Source organism: Corapipo altera, unplaced genomic scaffold (genome assembly GCF_003945725.1).
Source record: "Corapipo altera isolate COAL_440 unplaced genomic scaffold, ASM394572v1 60981, whole genome shotgun sequence".
Taxonomy (NCBI): Eukaryota; Metazoa; Chordata; class Aves; order Passeriformes; family Pipridae; genus Corapipo; species Corapipo altera.
This window is the reverse complement of record NW_020885629.1, coordinates 1-11,144: the sequence shown is the minus strand read 5'-3', so window position 1 is coordinate 11,144 and position 11,144 is coordinate 1. Positions and strand designations below refer to the sequence as shown.

Sequence of the window (11,144 nt, the reverse complement as noted above, 5' to 3'; positions counted from 1 at the left end):
AGACACTGCTGAGGCACTGGTGAGGCACTGGTGAGGCACTGGTGAGGTGCTGGTGAGGCGGTGGTGAGGTGCTGGTGAGGTGCTGGTGAGGTGCTGGTGAGGAACAGGCCTTTGTGCAGGCAGGAGGAGGTGAGAACAGTCCAAGGGCCTTTCAGTTTCACTGCCCGTAATGGGCAGTGGCTGTGAAACTGTGAGGAAGAAATTTTTCACAGAGTCATGGAATCATGGACTGGTTTGGGTGGGAAGGGACCTTCCCATGTGTCTCTGTGGCTGGAGGGGCAGCGGCTGCTCTAAGGCCTGTGGGGGGACAGTAAAATTACCTGGGAGCAGGAAGGAGGGTCTGGATCCAGGCCCAACCATCCCAGCCATAAAAAGCCGGAGCAGCCCCGTGTTCCCTCTGCAGGAGCTCAGGGGGGGCCGGGAGCAGCACCCAGACCCCACACCCAGCGCAGGGCACAGGTAACACTTGGGGCCGGGGTCCTGGGGTGACACCGTGGGGCTGCGGGGGCCGGGGCCGGGGTGCTGGGCACGGGGGGCGATGGCCCGTGGGACCGGGGTGGGGGTCAGGGCAGTGCTGGGACGTGGCCGGGGGGCTCCTGGCCGGGGGTGCGGCCGGGGGTGTCCCCCTCTCCCCGGGCTGACCCCACTCCCCCTCCCCACCTCCCCAGTCCCTCCCAGAGGAAGCGGCCGCGGCCCTGCCTGCGTCCCCACAGTGCCTGAGGGGTCCCTGGAGAGTCTCTGCCCACCATGGAGCTCCTGATGCTGGTGCTGCTGGCCACGACTCTGGCCAGCAGCGTCCCCCCACGCTGGCCAGGCCTTAACAGTACCCTCAGGGAGATTGAACTGAGTATGGCCCCCCACTCCTTCGATGACCAGTATTTGCGCTGCCGCATCAAAATGACGAAGGCGCTGAGGGCGCTCAACCGCACTGAGTTTGCCACCAACAGCGACTATGCTGACGCCTGGGGCAAGGCCACCATCAAATGGCACAGCCGCAAGTTTGTGGGGTCCCAGCTGCCGCGGGAACAGGCCATCGCCCTCATGGCCTACTCGATGGAGGAGGGCCTATACTTGGAGTTCAACAAGGCCGTGCGCAGCGCGGGGCGCTCCCACCAGGAATACCTGCACAACTTCCCCTTCAAGGTGGTACATTTCCTCCTGACTGAGGCCCTGGATAACCTGAGGGATGAGGAGAGCCACCCCCGCTGCCTCGACGTGTACCGGGGTATCGAAGGGATCCGGTTCCTCACTGAGCCTGGCAGGACCATCCGCTTTGGCCAGTTCGCCTCCAGCTCCCTGCTGAAAAACGTCAGCGAGCACTATGGCACCGACACCTTCTTCGAGGTGCACACCTGCCACGGTGCCAACATCCGAAACTTCTCCAACTACCCTAACGAGGAGGAAGTCCTCATCCCGCCCTTCGAGACCTTTAATGTCACCAGTGTCACCCGCCAAGGGGAAAAAACCAACATCCAGCTCCGCTCCCACGGCGTGTACAGCAAATACAACTGCGCGTGGCTCCGAGGTGACATCCCTGGGGTGGGGACACCTGAGGTCGGGCGTGGGGACAGGGTCGGGGTGGCACCAGGGCACTAGCTCTGCTGGGAGAGGGGTGATGGTGGTGGGGCAGGGGATGGGGGTGCTATGGTTTTGGGCATTACACAGCTCCAGCTGCTCTCCTGGCACTGCATGGCATTGGATGGGATGGGATGTCAGGGTGTTGTCCTGACAATGGGCTCATTTCCCAGTGGCAGAGCCAATCCACACCTCGAGATGAGGGATTTCTATTTTTTATTTTAGTTTGTGGAAAGTAGGGAGTCAGTGGTAACCCAGCTCCCCCTGACCCTCTTCCCCTGCCCCCCCAGGCAGCAGCATCCGCAGGGAACCTCCGCATCTCAGGGGGCTCCTCCTGGCCATGCTGGCCCTGGCAGTGGCCATCGGCACCCCCTGAGCCACGAGGACACCGCTGTCACCTCTGCCACCGTGCCCGGCCAAGACGAGGGCTCAGGAACGGAGCCACCGGTGTCACCAGGACGGCAGGATGGGCCGGGGGGCACGGGGACCCCCCGCTGCAGGGGGACACTGCACAAGCCCAGGGGACGCCCTCCCTGAGCCATGGCTGGGGGTTGGGGTGCAGCTGAGTGGGGGCACGGGGGGGATTTGCTTCTCTTTGGGGATTTTTTTCTCCCTTCCAATATTTTGACTTTTCTTTCCAATTATTAAAGTGGTTTTAGCACAACCCATGAGTTTCCTTCTTTCTTTAACCCACCTGATCCTGCTCCAGTGACTTTTACCAAGGGCCTGGAGTGCCAGGAAAAGGGGGAATGGCTTCTCATGGACAGAGGGCAGGATTAAATGGGATACTGGGAATAAATTCTTCCCTGTGAGGAGAGTGAGGCACTGGCACAGACTGCCCAGAGACCAGTGCCAGGTCCTGCCCTTGGATCACAACAACCCCATGGAATGCTCCAGGATTAGGGTAGAGGGGTTGGAAAGCTGGAAAAGGCCCTGGGGGTGCTGGTGACAGTGGCTTAACATGAGCCCAGATGTGCCCAGGTGGGTAAGAGGCCAGTGGCTCCTGGCTGGTAGCGGGCACAATGTGACCACAGGCCCAGGGCAGTGCCCATCCCCTGTGCTGGCACTGCTGAAGCACCTCCAGTCCTGGGGGCAGGTATGGGGTCCCCAGTACAGGACACTGCGGGGCTGGAATCAGTTTGATTATTAATTTTTCATTCCCCACATTCCTGTTACATATTCATGACATTTCCCAATGCTTATTAGCATATATGAATGTCCTTATAAGGTCTCTGAGCATCTTTATCGGTGGTTGTCTTTGTCTGGAGCCCCCAAAGTTCTAAGTAACACAATTCTCTTCAAGACAATGCACCTGGTTATACAGTAACTGGATGTTGCTGTCAGGACTTAAAGAATGCAGTTAATTTTCTCAAAACACTGTCAGAGAAGGAAATTCCCAGAAGATAAGCCACCAGGACAGGAACCTGTGACAAGAGCAGATGGCAACAACAGGAACCTGGCCCGGTAAGGCAGATCTGGGTAAGCCACTTGAACAAAAATTCCCACTGTGGAAAACTGTGAGAAAAGAAAGCATTAATTCCAGACCTAAATGAAGGTTGGAAATTAGCACACCAGACAAAATTCCACTGTGCAAGCTGTGGGAAAGAAAACAACTGCTTACACCTATGCCATTTCAAGTTTTGGGAACATCTGACACCCTGTGAATATCCAAGACTTGACTGTATATTTCTACCTCCCTCTCTCTACCTCATATTTACAGTTAAATAAAATCCATACTATTGATTTTGGCATATGGTCTCATTTTCACGTTAATTCAGGCAGAAGCATCTTTTAATAATCGGATCCTAACAGTTCCTTAGCTGGCTGCCTAAGTTCCCTTCTTGTTGTTTCTTTACTTTGCTTGCCTGGTTATAGAGTAACTGGGTTAGTCCCTTTAAATCACTTAGTTCAGCTAAAGGTCGTTCCTATGGTACATTCCGCAGCAAATACTATCACTTCTTAAACCACAATGTCAGGGTCGAGTGAGTGAGTGGGGCAGGAGCAGCCACGGCACCTCCAGCATGGGGGTGACACCCATGGGATTGACCTCCCCCCACCTCACCTTGCACAGACCCAGCACGGGGTCCACACCACCCCCTCACCAACCACGTGCCTCCACCTGAGGGGCCTTGGTTCTGCTGGCACAGTTGGACATGGTGTGACAAGGTGTGCCACAGTGAGATGCAGTGTGACAAAGTGTGCCACGGGGTGACACGGCTGGTGGGTTCCCTCTGGGGTGGGTTGACTATGAGCTGCCACTTCCCCTTCCCTTCCCCTTCCCATCATCAGCAGTGAGCAGCCCCACAGATGGGCAGGGAGAGGTCCATTCCCCCCTGGCACCCCCGTCCCTCTGCCACAGGCTCCCTGGTCCCTGAACCCCCCAACATCCCTCAGCATCCCTGGTATGAGGGTCACAGCTGGCCTTGTCAAGACCCCCACTGAGCTCCGACCCGTTGTGCCGCAGGATGGGGGGTGACACAGAACAGGACAAGGAACCCCCCACCCCACAGTGACTCTGGTGCCAATTGCCAGCTCCTGCCTCTGCCTCTGACCAGTGTCCCTGGTTGGAACCAAAAGGAAAAGGACCATGGTCATGACCAGGGCGTGACCTCCTCCACCCCAGCACCATGAGCACCAACCAGAGCCCTGTCACAGGGGGTCACTGAGCAGAAGCTGCAGCGGTGATGGTGGCACTGGTGATGCCACCACAGCCATTGCAGCAGACAAGGGTGGGGGTGCTGGAGCAGGTTTCGTGCACGGTGAGGGGCTCTAGTGCTGGTGTGTGGTCTGGTGCCAGTGCTGCCCCAGGTGGTCCCAGCTGAGGGGGCAGCAGAAACGGTGGCTGTTGGCATTAGGGGTGCCTGGCAGGGTCATCAAGAGGGCTCTGGGGACACAAACGGGGGCTCAGTCCCTAGGGGTAGGATGGGACTCAGCCCCCCACACTCCCCTTTCCTGCTCCTGGTGATGGGCGAAGAGCCCTTGGTCCTTCCATCGGTGCTCTCCTGGGGCAGCCGGTTCTGGGGGCTCCCTTGGTGGGTCCTGGAGGACTGGAGGCTCTTCCCACACAACACACTCCAGCGGGAGGTGTCCCTGCCCGTAGCAGGGGGTGGCACTGGGTGGGCTTCAAGGTCACCTCACCCAAACCATTCCTTGGTTCCATGATTCCATGACAAGGGTCAAGAGGTGTTGATTTTCTCAGCCAAAGCTAAAGGACAAGCAGCAGATCCAAAGGACAAGGAGGCCATGATGGACTCTCAGGCTGAGCTGGAGAACTCCTTGCCTCTGGCTGCTGCAGATACTCCAGTTTGATAGGGAGTTAGGGAGACTCTGGGTGAGTTGGTGACAGCAAAATGCTTTGAGGCTCTTGACAGGCATCAAAACCCATCTGGGGCTGGAGATTCCAGAGCCCCACGGAGCTGAAATTGGCTCTGAGAAGTGGTGAAGAATCAGAAGTGCTGTCCCTGTTCCTGTGTGTTTTCCACACCTCCTGCTCTTAGTCCCTGTGGGAGATGGGTTTCCAGGGCTGATGAACCTTTGATCCCCTCCCATAGAGCTGATTTTGTGGCTGGTTCTCCCAGAAATAGATGGAAAAGGCAGGGTTCAGGCACGGTGAGAAGGAAGCCTGGAGAGACTGAAGGCGTGTGAACTCTTTATTGAGAGGACCAGAAAGGAAATCATGGAATCATTTGGACTGGAAGCTTATCTCATTCCACCCCCCTGCCATGGGCAGGGACACCTTCCACTAGCCCAGGTTGTTTCAAACCTCGTCCAACCTGGCCTGGAACACTTGCAGGGATGGGGCAGCCACAGCTTCTCTGGGCAACCTGTGCCAGTTCCTCCCCACCCTCCCAGGGAAGGATTTCTCCCCAGTATCCCATCTAACCTTGCCTTCTTTCAATGGGAAGCCATTCCCCTCTTGTCCTGGCGCTCCAGGCCCTTGTCCAAATTCCCTGTGGCCACTCCCAGCCCCCCACTGCACCCTGGCTGAGCCCACCTCTGCCCTGACACGTCACCTTCCCCTGGCCCCACCTCCCCCAGGTGTCCCTGTCCCGGGGCTTTGGGGTGTGGGTGTCCCAGCTCCTGGGAGCAGCTGCCTGGATGCCAGGGCTTCCCTGGGGTTGGGATCCCAGCGCAGGTTCCCAGGATCCACCGCAGAACTCCCGCTGTGACCTCACGTGCCCGTCTCCATGGACGCAGCTCCCTAACACTGCCAGTCTGGCCAGCAGCCAACTGGAAGCCAGGGAAGCAGCTGGAAAACCTCAGAGGAGGGAAGGTAAGTGCCTTAAAATCCCAAATATTGTACAATCACAACTTCTTCCTTTTCCCGCAGGGACTTGGGAGTTCTCTGACCCTCACACAGCCTTAAAACTCATCATTCCCCCAAAATTCCAGCGTCAGTCCAGCCTGAGCTGGGATTTCAGTGGATTTATTCTGGTTTTTACCCGTCTTCTGGAATTTTGGAATTTTCCCTTAAAAACTGACATGAGTTGTATTAGGAAATGGGATTTTTTAGTTGCAAATATTCATGAAAACCATCGGACTCGTCAAACTCTGGCTCTAAATCCTGAATTCCAGCTTTCTGTGCTGGAATAAATAATTCAGAAATTCAGCAAATCCTGAAGTTAATGCTTAAAAAATGTTTGAAAACCTGAATCTCACCAAATTAATGCTTAAAACTATTTAAAAAACCCAGAATCTCCTGATATTGAGACAGGAGATATTGTTTTGCAGTGGGAGATACTGGTTTGGGATGGGAGATACTGGTTTGAGATGCAGCTGCCTCTTCAAACACCACAATCTGTGAGGAAGGAATGGGATGGAACTGGACTCTCTCCTCCAAACTGTAGGAATATCCCAACATTATAAGGCAAAAAAAAAAAGAGAAATTTTTAAAAATGTGCATTTTTGGGTTTCTCCTGAGGCAGCTTCAGGTGGGAAATACAAATCCAGGTGTGGCACCTGCGCTTCTGCCCCAGACATGGACAGTTCTGGGTCAAACATTTGAGCTGCTGGGAGAACCAGTTGGAAACCCGAGGGCTGGGGGGAAAATGCTCCCTCAGAACTGGTCTGTTTTCCTTCTGTTCCAGTTTCCCAGGGATTGACTGGGATATGGCATCCAAAGCTAAGGGGAAAGAAGACCCCGCAGCTGCTGGGAAAACCAAGGAAGGAACGAGGAGCAAGGATGGAGAGACATCCACAGAAACAAGCGAGGTGGAAAACCTCCTCCGGGAGAGGAAACTGTACCTGCAGGAGGAATGCGGGATCCTCACGGAACACCTGGACACCTACCTGGGCAGGACAGAGCAGCTCCTGCGGGAGAGCAAATCCCTGGAAGAGGCGGCCCAGGGGACTCGGGAGCAGAGCCAGACTTTCCTGTCGTGCGGAGCAAAGCTGGGCCGGGAGCGCCGGGATCTGCTGGTCACCCTGAACGAGCGGAACTGCCGGGATCTGGCCCAAAGCCGGGCGCAGAGGGAGCGGCTGATCCCGCAGTACGCCGGGAAGGAGCAGGAGCTGACGAGCTCCCTGAGGGACACGGAGGCCGAGGCCTCTCTCCTGGACACGGAGCTGGAGGAGCTGGAGCCGTACAAGGAGGTGTTGGCCCAGTCGGAGCAGAGGGTGAAGGAGCTGGAGCAGGAATTGCTGGGGACCAGGATCCGGTGTGCCGAGGAAACCCGCAACGTCAAGAGCAGGTTCCTGCAGGAAAAGGCCGCCTGCGAGCGGGAATTGCAGCGCAGGATGCAGCGGCTCACCTGGGGAGCCGAGGAGGTGGCGCTGCGGGCTCTGATCCAGCACGTGGAGCAGGTGAAGGCAGAGAACAGGCGCCTGCGCCGGGAGCTGCTCGGCCTCATCCAACACTCCCAGGTCCTCAGGGACGCCCAAATCCGGCTGCGGGATCAGCAGGAGCAGCTGCTCCGGGAGAACCAGTGTGCCCAGCGGGTGGCACTGGTGACACCAGCGCGGAGCCCCCGGCGCCGCCGGGACAACTCGCTGTGCCCTCCTGGGCAGGGGTGGCCACGGACCCCGAACCACCGGGACAACCCGCTGTGCCCTCCTGGGCAGGGGTGGCCACGGACCCCGAACCGCCCGAGCTGCAGAAAATAAACACGGCAGCGACCGGAGCCTTTCGGCAGTGGAAGCAGGGAAGGGTTTGAGCCCTGATCACAAGGATCCATAAAATATATTCATGGAATATATCCATATCCGTGTTCTCCTTCCCTCCCAGGGAGGCGGTGGTGGCCCCATCCCAGTGTTCAAGGTCAGGTTGGATGGGGCTGGGAGCAACCTGGGATAGTGGAAAGTGTCCCTGCCCCTGCAGAGGGGTGAGACTGGATGGGCTTTAAGATCCCTCCAACCCAAACCATTCCAGGATTCCATGAAATTAGGGCACCCCCAGTGCAAAAGGCTTGTGTGAGAGAGACATGTGCCCCCAGCAGTGGCTCTGGGGCTCTGCAGGAGGGAGGGAGCAGGGACCATCCCCGGGAGCTCTGATGTCATTGGGAACAGGTGGGATAGAGCTGGAGCTCTGCTCCAGGCTCTGGATGAGATCCAGGTGTGGATTGCCAGATGACAGAGGCTTCAGTGGTCACTCCTGCCAGGGAAAAGGCTGGTAATCAACTCATACAAAAAACCCCTAAACCAACATCCTTGGCTGTAATTTGAGGTGATTTCAGCCCCCCGGGTTTGGCTGCAGGTAAAGGACTCTCCAGAGCACCAACACAAACTCACCGGCTCTGGTGCTGGGGAGTCTCCTCCCGATGGAGGGGGTTTGGGAAGGACAGGGCTCCCACACCTGTGTTGGCAATCCCAGCCCTCTCCCAACAGCCCTGGAAACGAAGGTCTCCACATGAGGCAGCACATGCTGGAAAACGCTGGCAAGTCAGGATTTTCCCTTATTTCCCATCAAGTCGAACTGTTGACCCGGAATGAAGCTGATGTGGAGAGTCAGTCCAAGCACCCAGTGAGACACTGAGGAACTTCCTTGTGCAGCTGCTTTGCTTCAGGCTGCTGCTTCACTAGGGATTTGGATTCCCACTCATCTACCAAGCAGGAATGCACCAGGAATCCACAGGACTCACAGAATTTAGGCTTGTGCACTTTCAGCAGCAGGGACTAGATCAGGAACAGCATTCCAGACCCTGGGCCAAAGGAAACACCAGTGGAATGCAGCTCTGATGGGGTGTCCAGATGCAGGCTTTCAGCTGGTGATTAATTATCTCAATCAAAGGGACTCGGGAGAAAGTGCTTCCAGGCTGGGGCAGAAGGATGGGGGAAACAGGGGTGACAGCTACGGGAATGGACTGGAACCAGTTTCAGGTGAATTCGGTTTCCTGCAATCATGGAACACCTGACTGAGCTCACTCAAGCATCATATCCATTGGGGACGAGACCTCCAGCCTGGTTTTTCAGGGAAGCAATCCCAGTGGAGGCAGGAGAGGTCTCAGCAGAGGAGCAGGAGTCCCTGAGCTCCTTTTCCCTCAAAATGATCCAACTCAAAAGTCCGGAGCCAATCCTGCCCCACTGGCACCAGGCTCTGGGGTCTGGTGCTTCTCCCACCTCCCCTGGAGCTGCTTCCCCTCCCCAGTGGGGCCTCTGGGCTGATGGGGAGGCTCTGGTCTGATGAGGGCTGGAATTTCGGATCCCTCCACTGAAGAGAGGCTGGAGTTTGTCACTGCTGGGCTGCAGAGCTGAGATGTGGAGGCCCATCCTGAGCAGCCTCTTGGCTGATTATTTTAGTGTTTATTGAATACCTTGGGAACGGGATGTGCATTGGGAAAAAAAGGAGTGGTTTCCACTTTAATACAGATGGTGGCAAAAATCTACAGGAATCAAGATGAGGTTTGTTGTAACATGAGGAAAAAAACTGGGAAATATAAGAGATGTTAGGAAAAAGGATGGAAGAAGTAGCCAAAGTACGGAAAAAAGCTGAAAAGGATTTCTTCTTCCATATTATCATGGAATTGGGGAATCCCAGGATGGTTTGGGTTGGAGGGACTTAAAAACTCATCTTGTTCCACTCCATGCCATGGGCAGGGACACCTCTCACTATCCCAGGTTGCTCCAAGCCCCATCCAACCTGGCCTGGAACACTTCCAGGGTTCAGGCAGCTAAAGCTTCTCTGGGCAATCTGTGCCAGGGCCTCACAACCTTCACAGGGAATAATTTATTCCCAGTATCCCATCCCATAACCTTGTCCGTGGGAAGCCATTCCCCTTGTCCTGGCACTCCAGGCCCTTGGCAAAAGTCACTGGAGCAGGATCAGGGGATTAAAGGATCAGCAGGGTTAAAGGAAGAAGGAAACTCATGGGTTGTGCTAAAACCACTTTAATAATTGGAAAGAAAAGTCAAAATATTGGAAGGGAGAAAAGAATCCCCAAAGAGAAGCAAATCCCCCCTATGCCCCCACTCAGCTGCCCCCCAACCCCCAGCCATCGCTCAGGGAGGGCGTCCCCTGGGCTTGTGCAGTGTCCCCCTGCAGCGGGGGGTCCCCGTGCCCCCCGGCCCGTCCTGCCGTCCTGGTGACACCGGTGGCTCCGTTCCTGAGCCCTCGTCTTGGCCGGGCACGGTGGCAGAGGTGACAGCGGTGTCCTCGTGGCTCAGGGGGTGCCGATGGCCACTGCCAGGGCCAGCATGGCCAGGAGGAGCCCAGTGAGGCTTGGGGGTTCCCTGCGGATGCTGCTGCCTGCAGGGGGCAGGAGAACAAAGTCAGAGGGAGCTGGGCAGGAGAAAGGGGGACCCAGGGTGGGCAGGATCTGAGGGGAGGTCAGCAGTGTTGTGGGGTGTCCAACCAGCCTGTGCCAGGCCAGATCCAGCTGTCCTACACCGTGTCACACCATGCCATGTTGTGTCATCCCATCCCATCCCTTCCTATCCCATCCCATGCCAGGAGAGCAGCTGGAGCCGTCCAATGCTGCACACAAAGCTCTGCCACCCCCATCTGCTGCCCCACTACAGACCCCCCTGTTCCAGCAGAGCCAGTGCCCTGGTGCCACCCCCGCCCTGTCCCTGCACCCGACCTCAGGTGTCCTGACCCCAGGGATGTCACCTCGGAGCCACGCGCAGTTGTATTTGCTGTACACGCCGTGGGGGCGGAGCTGGATGTGGGTTTTGTCCCCTTGGCGGGTGACACTGGTGACATTAAAGGTCTCGAAGGGCGGGATGAGGACTTCCTCCTCCCAGGGCATGAAGGAGAAGTCCCGGATTTTGGCGCCATGGCAGGTGTCCAGCTCGAAGAAGGTGTCGGTGCCAAACCTCTTGGCAATTTCTTTGTTGAGGGAGGCAGAGGTGAACTGGCCAAAGCGGACGATGTCACCGGGCTGGGCAGTGAAGCGGATCCCTCGGACCCCCCGGTACACGTGGAGGCAGCGGGGGTGGGTCTGGGCATCCCGCAGGTCATCCAGGGCCTCGGTCAGCAGGAAATGCACCAACTTGAAGTGAAATTTGTCCAGATATTCCTGGCGGGAGTGCCCGGCCGTGGGCACGGCCCTGTTGAACTCCTTGTACAAATCTGTCTCCAACGTGTATGCCAGGAGGGCGATGGCCTCTTCCTTCCAACGCAGAGACCCCAGGGA

The 11,144-nt window shown here is 56.8% G+C and overlaps 3 protein-coding genes across 8 annotated transcripts; 2 read left to right on the top strand and 1 right to left on the bottom strand.

Annotated features, from left to right (window-relative positions):
• LOC113940689 (erythroblast NAD(P)(+)--arginine ADP-ribosyltransferase-like) lies at positions 1 to 2,337 on the top strand. 5 transcript variants are annotated; one of them, XM_027631837.1, is made up of 3 exons: positions 1 to 19; positions 669 to 1,525; positions 1,866 to 2,337. In XM_027631837.1, exons 2-3 carry the CDS (start codon positions 748 to 750, stop codon positions 1,949 to 1,951), a joined length of 864 nt encoding a protein of 287 aa, XP_027487638.1. In that variant the 5' UTR covers positions 1 to 19; positions 669 to 747; the 3' UTR covers positions 1,952 to 2,337. The 5 variants fall into 5 exon arrangements, with proteins under 5 accessions (XP_027487638.1, XP_027487635.1, XP_027487639.1 ...); XM_027631834.1 differs by lacking the exon at positions 1 to 19 and adding an exon at positions 39 to 129; XM_027631838.1 differs by lacking the exon at positions 1 to 19 and adding an exon at positions 77 to 96.
• A 3,298-nt stretch (positions 2,338 to 5,635) lies between these two features.
• CCDC166 (coiled-coil domain containing 166) lies at positions 5,636 to 7,769 on the top strand. Of its 2 annotated transcripts, XM_027631833.1 has the most exons (3): positions 5,644 to 5,848; positions 6,663 to 7,550; positions 7,605 to 7,769. In XM_027631833.1, the coding sequence occupies exons 2-3, from the start codon at positions 6,685 to 6,687 to the stop codon at positions 7,675 to 7,677; spliced, it is 939 nt and encodes a 312-aa protein (XP_027487634.1). In that variant the 5' UTR covers positions 5,644 to 5,848; positions 6,663 to 6,684; the 3' UTR covers positions 7,678 to 7,769. The 2 variants fall into 2 exon arrangements, with proteins under 2 accessions (XP_027487633.1, XP_027487634.1); XM_027631832.1 differs by having other exon boundaries at positions 5,636 to 5,848; positions 6,663 to 7,769.
• A 2,088-nt stretch (positions 7,770 to 9,857) lies between these two features.
• On the bottom strand, positions 9,858 to 11,138 carry LOC113940687 (erythroblast NAD(P)(+)--arginine ADP-ribosyltransferase-like; the record flags this gene model as incomplete). Its single annotated transcript, XM_027631831.1, has 2 exons — positions 9,858 to 10,255; positions 10,619 to 11,138. Coding segments are annotated over 2 exons (606 nt in total), but the record flags the coding sequence as incomplete, so codon positions are not given.
• Positions 11,139 to 11,144: the final 6 nt, after the last annotated feature.

Coding starts and splice junctions, on each gene's coding strand:
- LOC113940689 (XM_027631837.1), top strand. CDS start 748: ATGGAGCTCCTGATGCTGGTGCTGCTGGCCACGACTCTGGCCAGCAGC. Junction 1,526..1,865: donor CAACTGCGCGTGGCTCCGAG/GTGACATCCCTG, acceptor CTGCCCCCCCAG/GCAGCAGCATCCGCAGGGAA.
- CCDC166 (XM_027631832.1), top strand. CDS start 6,685: ATGGCATCCAAAGCTAAGGGGAAAGAAGACCCCGCAGCTGCTGGGAAA.